This window comes from Corvus hawaiiensis, chromosome 8 (genome assembly GCF_020740725.1).
Source record: "Corvus hawaiiensis isolate bCorHaw1 chromosome 8, bCorHaw1.pri.cur, whole genome shotgun sequence".
NCBI classification, from domain to species: Eukaryota; Metazoa; Chordata; class Aves; order Passeriformes; family Corvidae; genus Corvus; species Corvus hawaiiensis.
Window position 1 is genome coordinate 33345793 of NC_063220.1, and position 20319 is coordinate 33366111.

The 20319-nt window shown below is 44.2% G+C and overlaps 1 protein-coding gene across 3 annotated transcripts; it reads left to right on the forward strand.

Annotated features, from left to right (window-relative positions):
- The first annotated feature begins 318 nt into the window (after positions 1 to 318).
- LOC125329200 (hexokinase HKDC1-like) lies at positions 319 to 19192 on the forward strand. 3 transcript variants are annotated; one of them, XM_048310781.1, is made up of 19 exons: positions 319 to 389; positions 546 to 745; positions 4281 to 4443; positions 6832 to 6980; positions 7060 to 7179; positions 7969 to 8064; positions 9314 to 9413; positions 10038 to 10221; positions 10487 to 10642; positions 11382 to 11615; positions 12084 to 12388; positions 12665 to 12813; positions 12903 to 13022; positions 14553 to 14648; positions 14740 to 14839; positions 15421 to 15604; positions 16316 to 16471; positions 17178 to 17411; positions 18044 to 19192. In XM_048310781.1, exons 2-19 carry the CDS (start codon positions 683 to 685, stop codon positions 18186 to 18188), a joined length of 2754 nt encoding a protein of 917 aa, XP_048166738.1. In that variant the 5' UTR covers positions 319 to 389; positions 546 to 682; the 3' UTR covers positions 18189 to 19192. The 3 variants fall into 3 exon arrangements, with proteins under 3 accessions (XP_048166738.1, XP_048166737.1, XP_048166739.1); XM_048310780.1 differs by lacking the exon at positions 319 to 389 and having other exon boundaries at positions 480 to 745; XM_048310782.1 differs by lacking the exons at positions 319 to 389; positions 7969 to 8064 and having other exon boundaries at positions 480 to 745.
- The last annotated feature ends 1127 nt before the right edge of the window (positions 19193 to 20319 follow it).

Consider the following 20319-nt stretch of genomic DNA (forward strand, 5'->3'; position numbering starts at 1 on the left):
CAAAGCCTCTCTGCTGGGAATTGCACAAGAGGTATTCCAGCTGGGGGCAGGGGTCTGTGTGTCTCTTTGCTCTTTTGCACAGCTGAAGCTTAATTGGTACAAAGCTGCAGATAAGGGTGCAATGTGCAGAACTAGAGTGAAGTTAATTCATGCAGAAGAGCTTGTCTCACAAGTGGGAGCACTGAACAGAGGGAAGAAACCTCCTCAAACCCTCTAACTTTCCAGATTCCCGGCAGCACTCTGCTGCACGCAGCAGTGGTGGGAGCCTGTCAGCCCCCGGAATGAAGCGGGGCAGGCTGCGTAGCAACTGCATTGAGAAGTGGTAACAATTCCCAAGTGGGGCAGTAACAAAATCGATTTTTCTCCTCTTCAGCTTGGCAGCTCTCCAGGTGCCTGCTCTGGCACAATGAAGTGTGTAGCTGGGGAGGGAGGGACTTTGGGTTGGTGGTTGGGGGTGGGGGGGGGGGGTGTGATACAAAGAGGCAGAAGTTTAATCACTGACCCGATCACACTGGATGGATTTATTTCTGGACTCAATTTCCCAGGAACTCCACTGTTCCACACTGGGGAAAATGCCTCTGCTGAAGTTTCTCTAGCTCCAGCTCCGTGAATAAAGACCTGTCGCTTTGGAGTTATTCACAGCAGCTCTGTCACTACTGACTCATCCATCTGCTTCAAGAAAATGTTTGCTGTCCACTTGCTAGCTTTCCACTTCACAAAGCTAAAAGAGGATCAAATAAAAAAGGTAAGATGTAGCATTGACTGATTGCTATTTTGAGAACTGTGTTACTCAGATACGGAGGGGTCTGCAGTATGTAATGCAGACCATATAATGACATTATCCACTAAAACCATTCAGCCAAATGGGGTAAGAGGTATTTAAACCCTAAACCACCTGACAAGTATGAAAACAGGTCTGTTTTGTGGTTTTTCCTGCACTGTTAAAAGTGCTCTCCCAGTAATGGAACAAATTCTCTTCATTAAGGGAAACCGCTTGAGCTTTATCTGGCATGGTGTAGTAGAGCCCAGAGGACAGAAAGGATGACTCTTGCTGAGTCGCTTTGCAAGTGTAGCGTGAATGATGGGATTTCTCAATCTGAGTAGGAATCAGGAGTCAGTCACATAGCAGGGATAGGAGAAACCTCTGTGGTGTTTGGTCTGGGTCTGCTGAGATCCGGGAGAGATTTCCAGTTGGTGTTGGTGTGCCTGTGCCTCCTCTCTGGTTATCTAAAACTGGCTAATCACTCTGATCTTTATAGGTGTGACTTTAATTACAGTTGGAAAAGCTCAGGATGGCTCAGATAGGAAGCTATCAGTACTGGGAGTGAGCTGCCTAATGGTTGCTCCTCCCTAATCTACTTTCATGGCCATGCTGAAATGGGTTTTTGGGCATATGTCTGTCATAAGACCATGTGAGACCTGTAAGCTTCATGGGTCAGAGGTCCTCTGGTTTGTCGGCATGTCCCCTGCAGCCCCTCTGTATTCCTGATGTCTTCATTGAGTGCAGTCTGGTGGCCATTGCTGTCAGGCTCTGTCCTCTGGTTTTCCAACCAGTGGGAGGTGGGGCTGTCTGTGGATGCATGGTGGGAGATCCAGGGTCCTGGTGCATAGATCCACTTGCATCACTGAGCTCATCAGCAAACTGAGCAATTCTGGGTTCTCTTTTCTGTGCCCAAAACATGGCGTGGCTTGTTCCAAGGAGGGTTTCTTCCACTGATTCTATTTTGGGGAGAGGCATTCCAGGAGAGGTACTGGTATCTCAACAATCAGATGTCTCTGACTCAGTCATAGCCCTTTTGCCCCTAGGATTTAATGTGATCAGAAAAAGGCCTCGATGCCCCTCCCCTGTGTGAGGAGCTGATCTCACATCTAGACAGTACTATTTCTTCTTTCTTTTTACTAAGAAAGAGAGAGACCTTGTGGAGCAGTGCTCGGGTATATTGGGCTTTTCAGAGAAACATCCAGCTTGTAGTTGAGTGAGGACAATGGAGACAAGGGGGCAGAGGAATTCTGACAAAGCCATTAAAAATATCGAAGTCTTTCTGCTAGGTGCAAACTAGCCCTTCCTGAAGGCAAGAAACCACATGCTTCTCAGACTTCTCTTTTAAGGAGCCTAGGGTAGGCTGTACAGAACAGAACTGATTTGTCCCTAATTAGAAAGAAGGAATGTCTTCCCACCTCTACCTCCCCAGGCTTATTTACTCTGTGGTGGCAAAACCAAGAGCCTGGCTGCCAGGAAAACAGTGCTATTTCCATAAATGAGGCAAGGCACTGTTCCGGTGCCATGGTAGGGAGGCAACAAGTTTGGTTTAGCACAGCCTGGCCATTCCTGTGTTGACAAGTAAATGGCTATGTGAGCAGGGCCTTGCTCTGGTTGTAAGTCAGGCTGGAGAGCCAGCAGGCTTTCCTGGGCTCTGCCGTATCTAATTCCTTGGAGAGGACTGTCTGCTCCTGTGGTTGTAGGTAAACAGGGTGGGGAATGCGATGTCTGTGGGCAGCAGGGAGCTAGTGCATGTTCTCTGCAAACAGTCATAGTAATTTTTATTATTCTTGAGGGTTTTTTTCCCCACAGGGTTTTCTGTCACAAGGCTATTTGGGTCTGTGTCAGAGTGCATGAGTGCTGTATGTCTCCCATCATGGTATTTTCTCCAAAAAAGCAGTACTGGTGCATAGATCTGCACCACGGGTGCGTGGGCTGAGATGATGGATCCTATGCAGTGGTGGGGCCTCAAAAACCCTTGGAGAAAATCAAGTACCTGTGTAAATGAGGGCTACGAAGACAAATCTGAATAATGGCCTTTTCAAGGCACAGCTGTATCCAAAGGCAGCTGCTGCTCTAGGACAATTGTATCTTCTAGTTTAACACTTGCTCCTCTGTGTGTGTTATGTAAGTGCTGGAGTGACTTTCAGGGTCCTGGCTCTTTCAGGTGGGTCATTGCTGACCATCAGTTTAAAATGGGACTGTGAATAGGTAACTAACTTTGTGCCTCATTGAAATAGGTGGCCAGTCCAAACTGTGGCAGAGACCAATTTATCTACAACCTGCATTGCCCTCTGTTTAGACAATGCAGCCTTTTAAATCCTGCCTTAGTGCTGGTGGGACTTGGTTTGTGTCCTTCCAACCTTCCAGACCTCCCTATGTAAATTGGACTGATGAAATGCTCTCAACAGATAAAGCACCGTAACAACATATCCTGTGGTGCAAGAGCTGAGTGTCTGTAGTAGCAAAGCATTGGAAGCTGTCTCACCTCTCTCCCCTGCCCACCTCCTCTGGCCCAGAGTCTCATGTGGTGGGGAGTGGGATGTGAACAAGAATTACCCTTCAGGGGACATCCAGCTATTTGGAGCACACAATTATTATGCCTGTATCATGTTCATACAGCACCAAAATCTGGCTCCCCAGTGGAAAAGCTTCTGGATGTGGACAGATTCTTATTTTCCTGTGTTAATCCTTTGTTGTACCCAGCTATGTAGTTTCTAGGCCACCCTAGTTATAGCCCTGCAGGTACGTGTCGGTCCAGCAGCGCGTGGTCCTCAAGGAAAAAACCTATCACTTTGCCCTGATGAAGCTGTATATAAAACACTGATTAGCTTCTCTGCCAGTTTATCTAAATGAGCTGCTTCATAGATACTTTTGAATTCCTTTATATTCGACTGGCTTCTATTTTGATGTGTTCCGTGAGTTACAGACCTTTAACAAAGGGTATTGATTGCACCCAAAAATGTGTTTTAGATGTAATCCTAGAATCACAAGAGAATGGAGAGCAGAGCTGGAGTGAGAAAAAGGCTTTGCGTTCTAGCCTGGCATGCCAACAAAGTTAATTGTCCATGGAGTGAAGCAGTAGCTGAATGGATGTTTTCAGGTTGTGGCTGACACGCTTGGGTACTGATGGCATTTTCTGGATCTGCCTCAGAGAGGTCAAATTCTCATGAGATTGAGATACTTTGTAGTTCTAGTTCGTTACATCTGTAGGAGGAGTGGACGGTGTGAAAACAGCTTGTCAGGCTCTCAAGCAATCTCATGGGCTTACGTAGATTGTCAAGTTACTGAGCCATCAGAAAAGATGGCCAACTTTTGGGCAGTAATTCACCAGGGCTACATTAAACATTTTCAAAACAAAGTTTTTAGAAGAGTGACTGTCCTGATGATGACCTGGAGCTTGCTTGCACTGGCAGTCTTGAAAACTTAGGTGCTGAGGTCAAAAATGAAATGAACAATCAGTAGCTGCTGAGCACTAAGGGGCCTGCATGCCTCTGAGTAACACCTTCCATCTTTGCAGGTTGACAGGTACCTGTACCACATGCGCCTCTCCGACGATGTCTTGCTGGATGTGATGGCTCGATTCCAGGCCGAGATGATGAAGGGCCTGGGCAGAGACACGAACCCCACGGCAACAGTGAAAATGCTGCCGTCGTTCGTGCGCTCGCTGCCCGACGGCTCAGGTGAGTCGCCCTGCTCCAGCACAGCACGGCTGCTGTAGCAAGATGAGTTGCTGCCAATACTCCAGGATAGCACAGCAGAGACACAGGGCACCCAGTGACTCTGGGTTACTGCCTATCTCATTGAGAAAGCAGGTGTGTATATTGAGCCTGGGAAAATGCTGGCAGAGAGTTTTTTTCCTTGCACTGGGTGGATTTTGACCTAGTGCTGCTTGTTTGGGGAAAGGACCTAGTAAGTGCTCAGGAACAGCCTCTCCCACCTGTTCCTAGTGCAGGCCTTGCTGTTGGAGCTGTGGCTGGACACGGCAAGGGCAGCCTCTATAGCTCAGAGCCTGCACTGCAGTGTACTGAGGCTGTGGGATGTGTGGCCTGGCCTTCTTGGAGCTACAGGGAGGGCAGGATGCTGCAGTGAAACCCCTCAAATTGCCAAGTGACAGCAACGTGGCATCCTCAGAGCTGTGATCCCCAAACTCTGCACTGCTTTTTCTAATTCCTCAAAAAGTGATCCCTTCTGCCCTTTCTTGCCTTCTGCATTGGGAAGATCTGCTTCTGGGTGGGATCTGCCAGGAAACTGTCTGCTCTCCTTCACCTGAGACTTGAACAGAGAGGGAGAAAGTGCAGTAGTGTCGTCTGGGAGGATGTGATGCGAGATAGGAAGTAAAAGCCCGTCTTGTTTGGAGAAGTATGCACATCCAAAATAACACCTCAGCTGGCTCCTGGCAGTGCAGGCTGACAGAAAATTACATTTTTCCCAGGTTTAATCAAGTAAATTTTTGCAGGATTCTGTGTGTGGCCTAGGTCAGGACTCCGTGTAAACTAGCTGTGCAGAAAAATGTAATGTTAGCTTTGTACCTTATTTCCATGTGACTTTATTCCTTCTGAAGGTAATTTCCCTGCAGTTAAATGAGGAATAACAGCTTTAATGGCATAAAGAAGGTATTTGAAGGTAAGTCTCTTGAAATGAGGCATGTCTGAGAGAAATTATACACAAGCTGCCTGGATGGAAGGGGGCACTCTTCCTTTGCTGCTACCTTTGTCATAGAGAAAGAAGTACTTTTTTAACCCTTGCAATCTCTGTGACAGTCACTGGTCCTGAGGTCTCACATGTCTCTGATGCTGTCCTGAAACAGCAGGGGGCCCCTGAGGCCAGCAGACTTGGAAAATTTCATGTAGTGTCATCACTGTTGCAAGAGTTCCTGTTCCTCAAGGCCAAGGTTGGACAGTGCTCTCCTGGCCTGCGTGGCCATTCCAATGTGTCAAGGACATGCTGCAGCATCAAGCTGGGCTGTATCTTATTGACACGCTGCCTACTCTAAGTATCACATTGATTTTTCTATTTTTGCTCTCTTGAAAAATCCTTGTTGGTTTTTTTGCTTCTAGACAAAACTTCCAGCAGGTTTAAACAGCTCAGACTTGGATGGTTATTCCCCATTTGCAAGAGCATTCAACTTTAAGATTTTTTTGGTGCCCTCAGTGTTGCTGCCTGAAATGTCTCACATGGAGCATTATCAGGTTTTCGTTGTTTAGGGATTAATGGTCTCACTAAGGTCACAGTTTACTGAGTAACCCAATCTGCCTCCTCACCTTTAATAGCTGACCATGATATTACAGGTAGAATTTCCTTCTTCCTTCCCTTTCAGGACCAGATTTGATAAAGTTTAATCAGGTGTTTGGACTGTGGAACAAAGATCATGCAAGGCTGGGCACATACCATTGTGTTTTCCTTTTGGGAAGGGCCTTTTCCTGTGTGTGGGATAAACAGTTGTTTTATTGTAGCAGTAAGGCCAAACTGTCCTTCCATCTGAGGCTGCTGCTGGAGAAGTATGTGTTTGAGCAAGCCTGTGAAACAAAATGGTACTTTTACAGAAACACCAAAAGGCATTTGAAAAGGATTGTGTTGGTTGACTTTAGGTAGCAAATTAGTTTTGCCCCACTTGGAAGTTGACTTCTGCACTAGAGCTGAGTCTTAACATATGCCTGCAAATCCTGTGTCCTTTACTGGCTACAGGTAACATTCTGATTCTCCCACATTTCAGGTGACAGTTTTGCAGCCCCTGTGTGCTCTGGTTGGCTTTGCAGTTGCTTTGGGCCTTTATTGCTGAAAAGCTCATCCTTTTGCAGCTTGAAAATATGCTGCTGTGGAAGGAGCAGGGTTGGACAAACCCAAACTGCCAAATAAAAATTAAATTAGCTATTACATACCAAGCTAACAGGAGAGACCTGATAGCCTTGCTTAGGGTTTCCAACTCTCAGTCTTTCTGATGCACCCAGGCCCATAGGATAAGGATCTGCCATGACGGGGCAGGAGAGTCTGTGGCTGTGGACTTCAGCATGGCATCTGAGCCACACTTCGTGGCCATCCCCAGTGATGGTTGCCCACTTGTGTTGCAGAGAAGGGTGACTTCCTTGCTGTTGACCTGGGTGGTTCCCAGTTTCGTGCCCACCAGGTGAAGGTGTTTGATGATGGGAAGCAGAGCAGCCAGCTGGAGAGCAAGTTTTACCCCACACCCAAGGAGGTCATACAGGGGAACGGAGCCGAGGTAGGGCACTGCTGTGGTGGTGCTGTGCTGGAGCACCTGCCTGCAGGACACAGCCCAACTGTCCTCTCCTTTTGTGCAGCTCTTTGATTATGTTGCTGACTGTCTGTTAGACTTCATGGAAACCAAAAACCTGAAGCATAAGAAGTTACCTCTTGGCTTTACATTTTCTTTTCCATGCAAACAGACCAAATTGGAAGAGGTAAGATGCATAAAGAAATACTCTTGCCAAGCTGAGCTCCTTGCAGAATCTGGAGAAGCTGTTGAATGGGGGTGTTACCCTGTGGCTTTTATGTGGGGTCATGTTTACGTAGCTCTCTGAAGAAGGCATAGATGACCATTAGCATCTAACTAGACTTGACTACCATTTAACCATTCATTGCTCATCTCAAGGCACCATGATATTTAAGCTAAAGCTATTACATTGCTTAATCAGCACCCAATTCCATAGGAACCACGTGCCCCAGTATTAACACTGTTAGAAATAGATATGTACTTTTGTGTCTTGAAGCGTCTTTACTTTTTTAATCACTCTCAATTTTTTTTATTTACAGTTGATTCTGAATAGGAAATACCTGTAGCAGAGCTGTTTGAGACACCTCTTGGGGAAACAAAGGGCTGGTTGCAATTATTTTGTGTTCTCTCATTCTAGCCTCTCTTATTTCTAAGAGTTTGTGCTCTGGGTCCTAGTCCTGCGAATGCTTTTTGCTTAATGCTATTAGATTGTGATGAGCATCAGGAAAGCCACATGTGCTTTAAATGAAGCACAGGGAGAAGCATTTGCAGGATTGTGTCTTTGACTGTACCTGTTTGGTTGTGTTGGTACTTACAGGTGCCCCAAGGTAAGATGTTCTGCTCTGACTGATTTTGGCTCAGTTTTAATGTGTGGAGAGACATAGTGGACTTCTCCACACACTTTAGTCTTGGCGGGCTTTGTGGTTTGTATGCTAAAGTTTGTGTGCTTTCGGGCCACTGCACTGTTACTTTTCAGGGGGTTCTTCTTGCGTGGACAAAACACTTCAAGGTCCGAGGAGTTCAGGACACAGATGTGGTCAGCTCTCTGCGCAAGGCCCTCCAGAAGCGTAAGGCAAGTTTCGTACCTGCAGGAGCTGAACCTGAGTGGCCTCAGAATATCCTCCTGGGAAATCAGCTCTTCTTGTGTGGGTTCTTTTGAGAGCTGTCAGACATCCTTAAGGGATGGTCAGTAGCAAGTGTTCAGCATGGCTGTACATCTGGTGGATCTGAATCTCTCTCGCAGCTGTAACTCAGGCTTCCCCAGTAACAGCAAGGGCATCTGCACACTGGTAACCCAGGCTGGCTGTGACAGCATACCAGTATGGCCCCACTGTCTCAGCCCAAGGGAATCTCTTGTGAACCTACTGAGTGAGACATGAAACACTCAATAGTTTCACATACTGTGTTTCACAGCCTGGCTTGTGGGATGAAGTTTGGTAGGGGGCAACTGTCATCTCAAATTGGCACACCTGACTCTATCAGGGTTTGCCTGTCCACTTCAGTCTGTGGAACAGAGTGATTGTAATTTTTAAGGTCAGCAGTAAGACATGATTAAATCTGCCCTTGAACTAGCATATAGCCTTTGAATAACACTGTGTTTTAATACTTTGGAAAGCCTTGCTTTTCATGTTTGGTGCTATTGGTAACAACAGCTAAGAAATACAAGGCATCTTTCCATATCTTGATGAATTCATAGTAAAGAGGAAATTCTTCTGTTTTCTCACGTGGTAAAAATCCAGCCTTGATTTTGGTTCACTTCTTTATCTGCATCAGTCTTGTAGTTATTGGTAACGAAAGATCTGGGGCTTCATGGGTGAAGTGTGGCCTCCTCCTAGCATTGGCATCTGAGTTACAACAATCCTTTGAGAAATGTGAAGGGAAAACTGCACAGCCTTGATGGAAGGACTTTCTGCTTGAGTGTGGTGTTGCTGCACAGCCATAGCTGCATTTATGTTCTGTCCTATTTGGTGGGATCTGCTCAGGTGGTAGGATGTTATCCTTTCACACAGTCCGTAAGCACAGTATCACAATATTCACACCAATATCATGTCATTTTTCTGGCAAATGAGGTGGTATTCAGGAAAAACAAATCCTTCAAGCAAAGAGGCTGGTGAAACACTTGAGAATTCAGAGATACTTGTAACTTTACAGGGTTGTGGGAAGAGTGTTGTAAAAGGAAGTAGTGTGTTTCAATCAAAGAGTTTTCCTGAATGAGGCCTTCAAAATGCAACCTGGGGAGTATGTCTGCATGCCAGTGCTTTATCACACAGGAGGCTTTCTAAGCTTTTGTCCCTGTTAATCACTCATCTTTATGCTATTAGGACGTAGATGTTGATGTTTTGGCACTGGTCAATGACACCGTGGGAACCATGATGACTTGTGGATATGATGACCAGCGCTGTGAAGTTGGGCTCATAATTGGTAATTTTTTCTGTTCACCATGAAGGGTTTTTTCCCCTCTCATCTGTTGAATTACTACAAATCTGGAGTAGGAGAGAGTTTCACAATACAGGAAAGAGCAGAAAGAAAATGGAAAAAACAATGATTGGATTTTCAAGCCTGGCTGCCTTCTCTAAAGCAGCTGTTTTTATGCTGATCACATTGCCATCAAATACCACAGTCCCCATTTTGTCTGGGCTCAGTTGTGACCAGCATACTAAACTTTTCTGCTGACCGTATAGAAAATTACTGTGTCTGTCCAGAGAAGGCTGAATTCCCCTCATGTCTGGTAGTTAGTACCAGCTATGCTTTCCACAGTTTGTCCATTTCATGCACCATGGTGGCTTTTATTAGGCACATAGAAGTACATTTGAAAAAAGGAAAAACTATTTTTAAACAAGACAAGCCTTAGAATAATTTCAGGGTTTTTTCATTCATTGTGAAATGATGATTTCACAGGTGCAGGTGGCCTATATTAGCATCCTATGCCACAGGGTTATGTGTTTGTATTTTCTTCCAAAGTCAATATACTGACTTATTCCCAAACATGTGGAGTTAAACAAAGAGCACACCTAGAACAAACAGTAGTTTATCCAATACCCACAGGGACTGGCACCAACGCATGCTACATGGAGGAGATGAGGCACATTGACCTGGTGGAAGGGGATGAAGGGAGGATGTGCATTAACACAGAGTGGGGGGCCTTTGGAGATGATGGTGCTTTGGATGACCTCCGCACGGAGTTTGATCGGGAGCTGGATCTGGGATCTCTCAATCCTGGAAAACAATTGTAAGTGATTCCCTGACTGACTTGCAGTCCGAGTTCCCAGAGTGCTTTTCCAGTGTATGTCAAGAGCCCCTTTGAAACAGGAATTGGCTTAAGTGAACCTGAGATGGCATGATCCTGGTTCTGTCTTAGCCAGATCTTTCCCTTCTAGGAAGGGTGGGTACCTTTCACACCTCCCTGCTTCAGGCCAGGGGATTGCTGCTACAGTTGCTCATGTGTTGTTAAAAATAGGTGAACAACCTGTAATCCTTCCTGTGCTCCATTCCAGGTTTGAGAAGATGATCAGCAGCCTGTATTTGGGGGAACTTGTAAGACTCATTCTCCTAAAAATGACAAAGGAAGGTCTGCTCTTCAATGGGAAAGTGTCAACAGCTCTGCTTACTAAGGGCAAGATTGAAATGAAACACGTGTCTGCAATGGAAAAGTAAGAACCTGTAATACTGTGTTTGAGAGTAGCCACTCTCAAAGTCAGTCTGTCACAAGCACAGCACTGATAATGAATGTGTAGGTATAATCTGTGAGTGCTGGGAACAATCCTGAAGGGTACAGCTTGATTTTGCTTTTGGCTAGGAGAAAAGTTGACCTTTCTGTAAGTGGGAATTGGTGTAAGATAGTTTTAGCAAAGTACCACAGTAGCAAATATATTGCTAAACATCACAGATGCAGGTTGTTTAAATAACCTCTCTGGAGACCTGTGTGTGGGATGATTGCTGCAGTTTTCAGCCTCTCTGATGTGGGAATACTGGGGCTGTGGAGATGTAGTACAGATTCTAGATTAGCTAATGGATGACTGCATGGAAAACTTGGATTCTGGTGTTTTGAGAGGAATCCTGATCCTCACTGTCAGTCCAGGAATTATTTTCTTTGTTGTATTGAGTGAAGCTGTACATCTATTCATGTGCTCTCCTTGTATGGACTATTTTATCCCGTTCTCTTCTTGAACAGCCAATTGGTCTCACCAAGTGCTGAATCCCAGGAAGCAGACTCTCTTCCCTGGGTACTTTTGGGAATACTGTGGAAAAGACATTACTGGTTTATGGGAACCAATCATGATACTGCCTGATAGGTTGTGTCCTGGTCTCCTCTCATTTCTTTTTAAGCCAAGGTATTGATTTATGTGTTGCCTTTGCATTTGGTGATGTATTCTTTTGTTTTGGGGTTAGGTACAAGGAAGGTCTGAGCAACACAAAAGAGATCCTTACAGACCTGAACCTGTTTCCCTCTGAGGAGGACTGTGTTGCTGTTCAGCATGTCTGCACTATCGTTTCCTTCCGCTCAGCCAACCTCTGTGCTGCTGCCTTGGCAGCTATCCTGACCCGGCTCAGGGAGAATAAAAAGCTGCTGAGGATGCGAACCACTGTTGGGATTGATGGGGGACTCTATAAAACCCACCCCCAGTAAGTAACTAGAGAGGATTTGATAATTGCTGGCTGCATATTAATGTTGCCAAGAGTCTCCATTTGCATGTGTGTGTGGCTTTTCAGAGAACTGCCAGTTTTGCTTCAGCTTTGGGGTGACATCTAACTGGATTAGTTATTGCAAAGCTGTCCCAGGAGCTTTAGAATTTGGGGTGGGGTGGGAAGAACATGATACCTGGGATAACAGTGTCTGGGGAAATGCAGTTGATTTCTCAAGTGACTCCTGGGTCTCCGGGACATTTGCAGTTCACTGCACATTTTTTCTTTTCTTTCTTTCTTTCTCCCTTCCTCCACTACCTCCCTGTTTTTGAACACGTGCTTTCCCAAACCGGGAACTTTCTCCAACTATTCTCCCAAACTGGTTGAAGGTCTGATTCCAGGCAGAGATGAAGTAAACCATGCCCAAAAGGCCTGTGAGAGCCTAAAGCAAATCTCTGTCCCTGCTAGATATGCCAAACGTCTGCACAAGGTGGTGAGAAGGCTGGTGCCCACCTGTGACGTGCGGTTCCTGCTGTCAGTGAGCGGCAGCGGCAGGGGGGCTGCCATGGTCACGGCGGTGGCACACAGACTGGCCGCCCAGCGCCAGTGCATTGATGCCACGCTTGCACCCTTCCTGCTGCCCCTGGGCATCCTCAGAGAAGTTATGGACAAAATGAGGGCTGAGCTGGAGTACGGGCTGAAGAGAGAGACACAAGCCAATGCCACAGTGAAGATGCTGCCGACGTACGTCTGTGGGACACCAGATGGAACAGGTGAAGTTAGTTCCTGATCACCTGAAGGTGGTTCAGGAAAGCTGTTTGTCTGTTTTCTGGGGAGAGGGAATATGCTAATTAACCTGGCAAATGCCAGGGGGATTTATGTTGTTAAACCGGTGCTTCCTGCTATGTTATCTGTTATCTTCAGCCCCATGCTAAAAGACTTGATGGGATAAATGCCGTAGGGAGCAGTGTGCTATCATTGGTATGTCATTCTAACTGGCAAATGTGCTATGAGAAGCACCAAAATGAAATACCTTTCTTTTCCTTCAGAGAAAGGAAAGTTCCTTGCCCTTGATCTTGGTGGCACAAATTTCAGGGTTCTGCTGGTCAAAATCAAAAGTGGGAGAAGAAGATCAGTGCAAATGTATAACAAAATTTTTGCCATTCCTTTGGAGATCATGCAAGGAACAGGAGAAGAGGTAATCTTAAGTGACTGTTTAACCGATCCAGCCAAGGCCCATTGTATGGGATTAGTTGTGAGATTTATATACTTTTCCTTTCCCTCCAGCTCTTTGACCATATTGTCCAGTGCATAGCAGACTTTCTGGAGTATATGGGGATTAAAGGTGCTCGGCTTCCTCTGGGCTTCACCTTCTCTTTCCCCTGCAGGCAAGCCAGCATTGACAAGGTAAGAACTGCAGCACAAAATGGGTCAAATGGCAGCTCTGCATCTGCTTGGTAAATCATATCATTTTGGGCAAGGGTGACTTGTTGGTTTGGAGAATGTTATTACTTTATTTTGCAAATTAGTTGTGTTTCACAAGAAAGTTATCATCCTATGTTATCCATCTGCCTGTGGGAATCTGAATTTTCACTTCTTGTCTGTGGTAAGTGGTGGACATGACTTGCTTTTGTTTTATAAAGCTAAGCCCTCATGACAGCAAAATGAACTGCATATTTTTAATAACCCAGGAATCTTACTGGCTGCCTTAACTCTTCAGTGGCAAGGGATAATAAATGGCTCCTTCTGCTTGCTCAGCTACAGTCCCAGGTTGTTTTCCAAGCTGTGCTGCACAGCTCTGACTGTTTTAACTTCCGCACTACATTAGCTTATTTTTGTTGAGTGTCAGTGGATAGACCTGGGTTTTCTTGTCCAGCTTGGAAGAGTTGGATTTTTGACAGATACCTTATCTTTTATCTTTTCAGATCTTATGTAAGAAAAGATTATTTTTATTAATTTCCGAGAGGGGCAGGGGATGTTGTACTGCTTAGTTCCAGTCAAATGTGTAGGATATTGGGGAAATAAGAGACTGCTATTTTATTGCATGTTTTTATGTCCTGGTGGGTTTTACAATAGCTTCTAAGCCTGGAAGCTAGTCTGCCCTGTCTCAGTTTTCAGCTCAGCTGAGAGAGTAGCAATAGGACTTAGCCTTTTGTGGAGACATTAATTCATATGCCTTCTCAACCTACAGCATAGCATTTAGGTCTTGACAAATGATTAGGAAGCAAATTCCACAGTATTGGAGGCAAACTGAGTGAGACACATATGTCAGGGTCATAATATGTTGCTCTGTGTGTTTGGTCTTTTATTGTTGTTAGAACTTGAGGGTGTTTCTCAGTAGCAGCTTTTTCTCCCAGTTGCCATCTATTTTTTTTTTTTTTCTTTTTTTCTTATTTGGACACACAGTCCAGAGCCACTTAGGAAGTGTAAGGCTAATTACTTCAGGTAACCTGGAAATCAACTTCTGTCAGGCCAGTTTGTTGTCTGAAAAGAAACAAATTAGTGTTGCCTGAAGTTGTGAAATGTCCTTCAGTAAACGACCAAAAAATTAACAGTAGATGTTCATTAATGTTTGATGGGTGTTTAATAATTTATGGCAAAAATATTTTTTGCAGTCTTTCCCTCGCAGGTAATACAATGGCTGTGTGCACAAGAGATGAGATGAGATGAGGTTTTCCAAATGAGATTTAGAAGGCACTGAGTGCAGTGCCTTGATAAATAGCTGAGTAAACCTGGAGTCACTACCATCAGCAGCTGGGTAATAAAGATACATGTGCACAGCCTGCACTAGTCACTCTCAGTAACCTATCCAGGGAAATACATTATTTGGAAAAAAAAACCCAAAACATTGGGGTGGGAGGCAAGAAAAAGCTGATGCTTGCAATGTACAGTCTGCACTTTTTCTTCACTTATGACTTTCTTTCTCTTCTGTTTCAGGGAACACTTGTGGGATGGACAAAAGGATTCAAGGCAACAGACTGTGAGGGGGAAGATGTTGTTGATATGCTGAGAGAGGCCATCAAAAGAAGAAATGTGAGCTATTTTTTTCTGCTCATTTTGGTGTACTTAATGCACCCTCACTCTTCCTCTGGCATTCCACTACTGATCGTGACTTGTGTTTTAGGAGTTTGACTTGGACATTGTAGCAGTGGTGAATGACACTGTTGGGACCATGATGACTTGCGGATATGAGGATCCAAACTGTGAGATTGGCCTTATTGCAGGTACAGTGGTGGCCAGGTGACCACTGTGAGAAGAAAGCACCTATGTAATGCTGGGCTTTGGAATCTGTAAACCAGCATCTTTTATTTGAGTTTGATATATGGTGTTACTAGTTGCTTGGGGTTCTTGGCAGATTTGTGTGGTATTCAGCAGGAAACTTAACAACATCTGTAGCAGGTAAGTTCCTGGACCTGTTGGACTTCTGATCGTATCTCTGATGGTGCCTAGCAAGTGTATGCAGGGTAAAAGGATATAAGCAGATAAGAGCATGAATTCTTGTTTCGGAAAGCGTATTCATATTTACTGTGTGGCCAGGTTACAGACCATGGAACAAGCAAATATTTTTAAAAATCTGAATGAATTCTTGTTGGGCTTTTTAGATGGTTCCCCCAATAGGTTCCTCCAAGTTTTGATCCAGAAATACATCTAAGCATAGAATCATAGAATGGCCTGTGTTGGAAGTGACCTCGAAATTTGAGCTATGGCAAAGAGAACTTTAAGATAAACACTGCAGTCATCTTCTATGAGTTCCTGGTGCTGCTTCACTTTTCCAGCTGAAGTCTTGTTATTTCTTTCCTTCTAGGAACAGGCAGCAATGTTTGCTACATGGAGGACATGAAAAACATAGAAATAGTGGAAGGGAATGAAGGAAAAATGTGTATTAATACAGAATGGGGAGCATTTGGTGACAATGGCTGTATTGACAACATCAGGACAAAATATGATAAAGAAGTAGATGAAGGCTCACTAAACCCAGGGAAACAGAGGTAAATGTGATGGTCCTGATGCCAAGAGCCTGATGAAGTCAGTCTTTGAGAGACACTGGCTGCTTTTTAAAATGTGCTTAATGAATGAATAATCAGGAAGGAAATTTTAATATTGCATTTTTTTTTGTTGTTGCTTGGTAAGTAACCTAGATACCAAAAAAACAACAAACCCCCAAAGGAAAAAACGAAGATGTACATTGTTACCACAGCACTGTTTTCATCTTGAAGCAGTTACCAAACAGTGCAGCTTTTAAGATTTCCCTGCAAAGTCTAGGCTGTGCTTTGTTCCTCCTCTTAGGGTGATTTTTCAAAGGTAGAATACAACTCAAGCAAGAGGATAAGCTGAACGTGACTGTTCTTTGTTGGGTAAAGACAGTATTGGTTAGGTGTGACTCACTGGTGAATGCATGGGGGGACAGGGAAGAGTTTCACTTCAGTGTGGACTTTGGCTTTAACACTATATTCTGCTTAATATTGCAAGAGTTTTTTTCTACTTCTGTTACCATTTGGCACAGGTAAATATATCATAATTAATGTTTGCACTTGAAGTCACTGCAACAGATTTTTGGTGATTGAAAGATGGAGTTCAATGACTATTGCTCTGCAAGCTTGGGCTGCTTTTTTGGAGTTCACAGGGCATGTACATACCACTCAAGCTAAACAGAGCCATCTCTTTAAATGAACATTTTTATTCCTCTTTTGACCCAACAGGTATGAAAAAATGACCAGTGGAATGTACCTAGGTGAAATAGTAAGGCAAATTTTGATTGACTTAACCAAACAAGGGCTGCTGTTCAGAGGACACATTTCGGAATCACTCAGGAAAAGAGGCATATTTGAAACAAAATTCCTGTCTCAAATTGAGAGGTAAAGTTGTTAGATTTACATGGTTTAAATCCTTAAAGTCTTCTGGGACACCTAGAAAACAGTCTTTTGCTAGTGTGTGGAGCCCTTTCCTTCAAGAAGTCAATTAAGTCAGTTACAGTTTTCTTCTTTGTGCACCCCCCCACCTCCAGAATAAAAGTTAAAAATGAGAAACTGGGGGAGTTACAGAATTATTCTGTAATTATATGAAATATTATTTCCTGTCCACACAATGGGTTATCTTGGATGCCTTAGCCATCAAGCTAAATGTTTCTTGTGAGACTTAGAATAGTACTTATTTAAGAAAGTAGGAAGTCAGTGATACATGAATATGTGCTTACCTATAAATCTGTGCGTGACTGCAATGGTCTCCAGGCTATTTGAAACTCTTTCTGCTGTGGAAAGCCTTGAAAGAAGTGTCTCAGCCTTGAGATCTAAAGTAACAGTCAGGTGGCTGATCTGGCTCTGCTCCCTCATGACTTTGGGAGTTAGATGAATGACTACAGTTTGTGCTTTCTGGAGATACAGCTTAACATGGCAAAGGGCATGGCAGGAGCAAGTTTTCAATCTGAATTCAGACAGAAATCTGCCTTAAAAGAGCTGCAGAGTGTTAGAGTTGAAGTGGTCCTGTTTCATTTGAATCACATCTGTCTCAGCTGCTGGAGCTTTCCCTAATGCCTTGCTGCTCTGTGTGCTTCCCTGTGCACAGTGACCGGCTCGCTCTCCTCCAAGTGCGGCGCATCCTGCAGCAGCTCGGCCTGGACAGCACCTGTGATGACAGCATCATTGTGAAGGAGGTGTGTGGCGTTGTGTCAAGAAGAGCTGCCCAGCTCTGTGGGGCAGGGCTGGCTGCTATTGTGGAGAAGAAGAGGGAGAACCAAGGTGTGGGGCGCTTGCAAATCACTGTTGGAGTAGATGGGACTCTGTACAAGCTCCATCCACAGTGAGTACCTCGGCACCACTTCCCTTTGCTGTTTGCTTGTTTTCACTGTGAGAACATACCAAACTGTACCAGCTTTCTGCTGAGGTAATTAAAATCCTGAGAGGGGGTAAGAATCTAACACATTTCCCTGCATTTTGTCATTTCCCTTGCCTAGCCAAAGGATCAAAAATTGCAAAGGCAAGTCCAGTTGCCACTGGGAGGCTCTTTTCTGTGGAATGTTGAATGAACCTAATGCTTATTTTGCAGTGTTTCGGCATATTTCTGCAATATCTGAATCTCCCAGATGAAAAGCTGTCTTGAGTTTTTGGAGTTGGGTCAGTATTTTGTGAGCAAGGCCTACAAATAGATGCATTAGCTTTTGAGCTGGGCTAAGAGAACCTCCTTCATGATCTCTGAAGACGCGGGCAGTGTGTGGCATCATGCTGAACAAAATTCAAATGGAGAAATAAAAATTAGAGTCTGATTGTGTACAGAAATTTGTATCTTTCATGATTAGGAGGAAAAGCAAAAGAAAGCAATGCTGTGGAAGATGTTGGCTGAGGTTATGGCTCCTTGCTTATAGGTGAATACAAAGATATCAGATCAGAAAGCAGCTGCTAAAATGTTCTGTTCTTCTCTCCCTTCCCTTTCAGTTTTTCTAGGGTCTTGCGGGAAACAGTGAAGGAACTGGCACCTCAGTGTGATGTGACTTTCATGCTTTCTGAAGATGGAAGTGGGAAGGGAGCTGCCCTTATTACTGCAGTTGCAAAAAGATTGCATAATGTTGGACAGAAGTAGAAATGAGCGGTCAAGTAATTTCAGCACTGCCAAGCGTGTGCAGTAGGGATTTGCTGAGTGGTGATTCAAGATAGCTTTGCCAAACAGCAGTACACAGGTACCTGTTTTTGGAGAGCAGCTGGTTTTGACCAACCAGGATTGTGGATTTTTGTCCTTTGGTAACTTGGATTAGGTGTTTCTGCTCCCCACTGGCATTATGTCTTGGCAAACCACAGTCTACTGAGCTCTGTACTTCCTGCAGTGCATCTATAATGCACATGGGAGAGTGAAAACAAAACAAACAAACAAAATCAACCCAAATGTGTCTTTTTACAACATCCTAATTAAGCTACCGCACCACAACTGAGTTTATCACGTTTCTTAGGATTTCTGAGCTTCGTTTTCTCTTGGCCTGGCTCAAGGAATATTGAGATTCTGATGTTGCATCTTCTCTAGTGGACATATCTTTTCTCAATGCTTCACAGGTTTTACAATAAATTTGCAGGTGAAATAAATTAATGGACTTTGGTCAATGATGCTCCCCCCGCTGCTGCACTGGTTGCAAGTGTAATGTAATACTTCCCTGAGTACAGCAGGCATGTTTAATAGATGAATGTAAAGGAAAAAAATGTGATTCCACAGAATATGAGTTTGTGTCAAAATACGTCAGTGCATCTGAGTCACATAAAGCTAAACCAATGCTGGATGAATTCTGACTGTGACTGATTCCTTTGATACTGAAGGAAAGAGAGAATGTAGAAGGAGCTCCAGAGTCTGAGCTATGTCTGTGTCAGGGCTACATAGGGGGTATCAAAGAGGCCACCAAAACAGCTGTGTAGAGAGAAAAAAAAAATCACCTGAGTATCTGAAAGCCTCCTCTTTGTTTTCCCTTTGTTATCTTCTTGCCTGTTCCTGAGAGAATTCTTTCCATTTGTGCAAAGGAGCTTATCCTTGGTTTTCATTTTCTGTTGCCTGCTGCTCTGCCTATTTGTAGTCTGTTTGTAAATAAACCTGTGGTGCTGTGAGCCTTTGCTTCTCTGTCTAGTGCATCTTCTGCGTTGTGGGAAGAACATGCAGGAAAGTGGGAGCTTTCTTAAAACATCAATCTTTAAACCTAAAGCCTTCTTTAAATCTAAATTTAAACTCAGCAGCACTTCAGTGATTGTGAAGGCCATTTGTGGATAGAGCTCATGGCCTTGTGTGACCAAATGTCCCTCACCTGATTTACCCAGAACAAACCAAAACAATAATATGGTACAGAGAAGCAGCAAATCTGTATCCTGCCTATTCTCTGTTCTCAAGTATTCCTGTATCTCCTTTAAGCCTCTCTTTGTGGGTATTTGCTTCCTTGCAGGCTGACAGCAGAAAGTGGGGCCAAGAAATGTGCTTTAAGCCTAGTTAGGTCAAAAGTAACTATGGTGCAGGGGAATAAGCAGTTGGGTTTATGTAATAATCAGTAACAAGGCCACCTCTGGGTTTAAATTTAGCAATCACAAATACCAGATTGGAAGCTACAGACTTTTCCTGTTTTGTAGTTTTTAAAAAAACCAAAATGTGTCAACAGCTCTGTGTCAGAGTTACTGGATGGGTAAAAGATACTTGCAAATGATTTTCACTTCTGAAGGAATTCCTCATAGTGCTGAGCTCACTGTACTGAGCAGTTGGGAAAAGACAAGTTGTGAAGTCATATTACGTTTAATATTTTTCTCCTTTTGTCAAGAAACTTAGTAGTTTACTTTTTCTTTATATTTCAGAGTCCACAGAGCTGCTGAAACCAAAGCTTCCTGTGCAGTAAGGGCAGTTATCTGGAATGGAAGTTTGTTGTTGGTGATGAACAGGTTTAATTTGGAGGGGCTGGGTGTAGAAGAAAAAAACAAACAAGTATTGAGGCTATGTGGGGCCTAGGCTGTTCTAGGGACCAGAGGCAAAAACAGGGACTGTTTCTTCCTTTGGCACCTGAAATCTTGTACTATCTGTGTAGTTTTGGGCCTTTTTGGGGGAATGGATTCTGCTAATCTGCAAAAGTGCACCTGTGAATGAAGTATGTCCCTGTACATCTGGAATGAGGTGATGCAGATGCCCCAGGATGGCCAGGTGGGTACGGGGCAGAATACCTTTTGTACTTTTATTCTAAAACCTGTTCTGCACAATT

What these genes read in the sequence shown, in the direction of transcription:
- LOC125329200 (XM_048310781.1), top strand. Translation starts at nt 683, where the DNA reads ATGTTTGCTGTCCACTTGCTAGCTTTCCACTTCACAAAGCTAAAAGAG. An exon ending in TGAGATTGGCCTTATTGCAG is followed by an intron (nt 14,840 to 15,420) that starts GTACAGTGGTGG and finishes CTTTCCTTCTAG; the next exon opens with GAACAGGCAGCAATGTTTGC. An exon ending in CTAAACCCAGGGAAACAGAG is followed by an intron (nt 15,605 to 16,315) that starts GTAAATGTGATG and finishes TTGACCCAACAG; the next exon opens with GTATGAAAAAATGACCAGTG.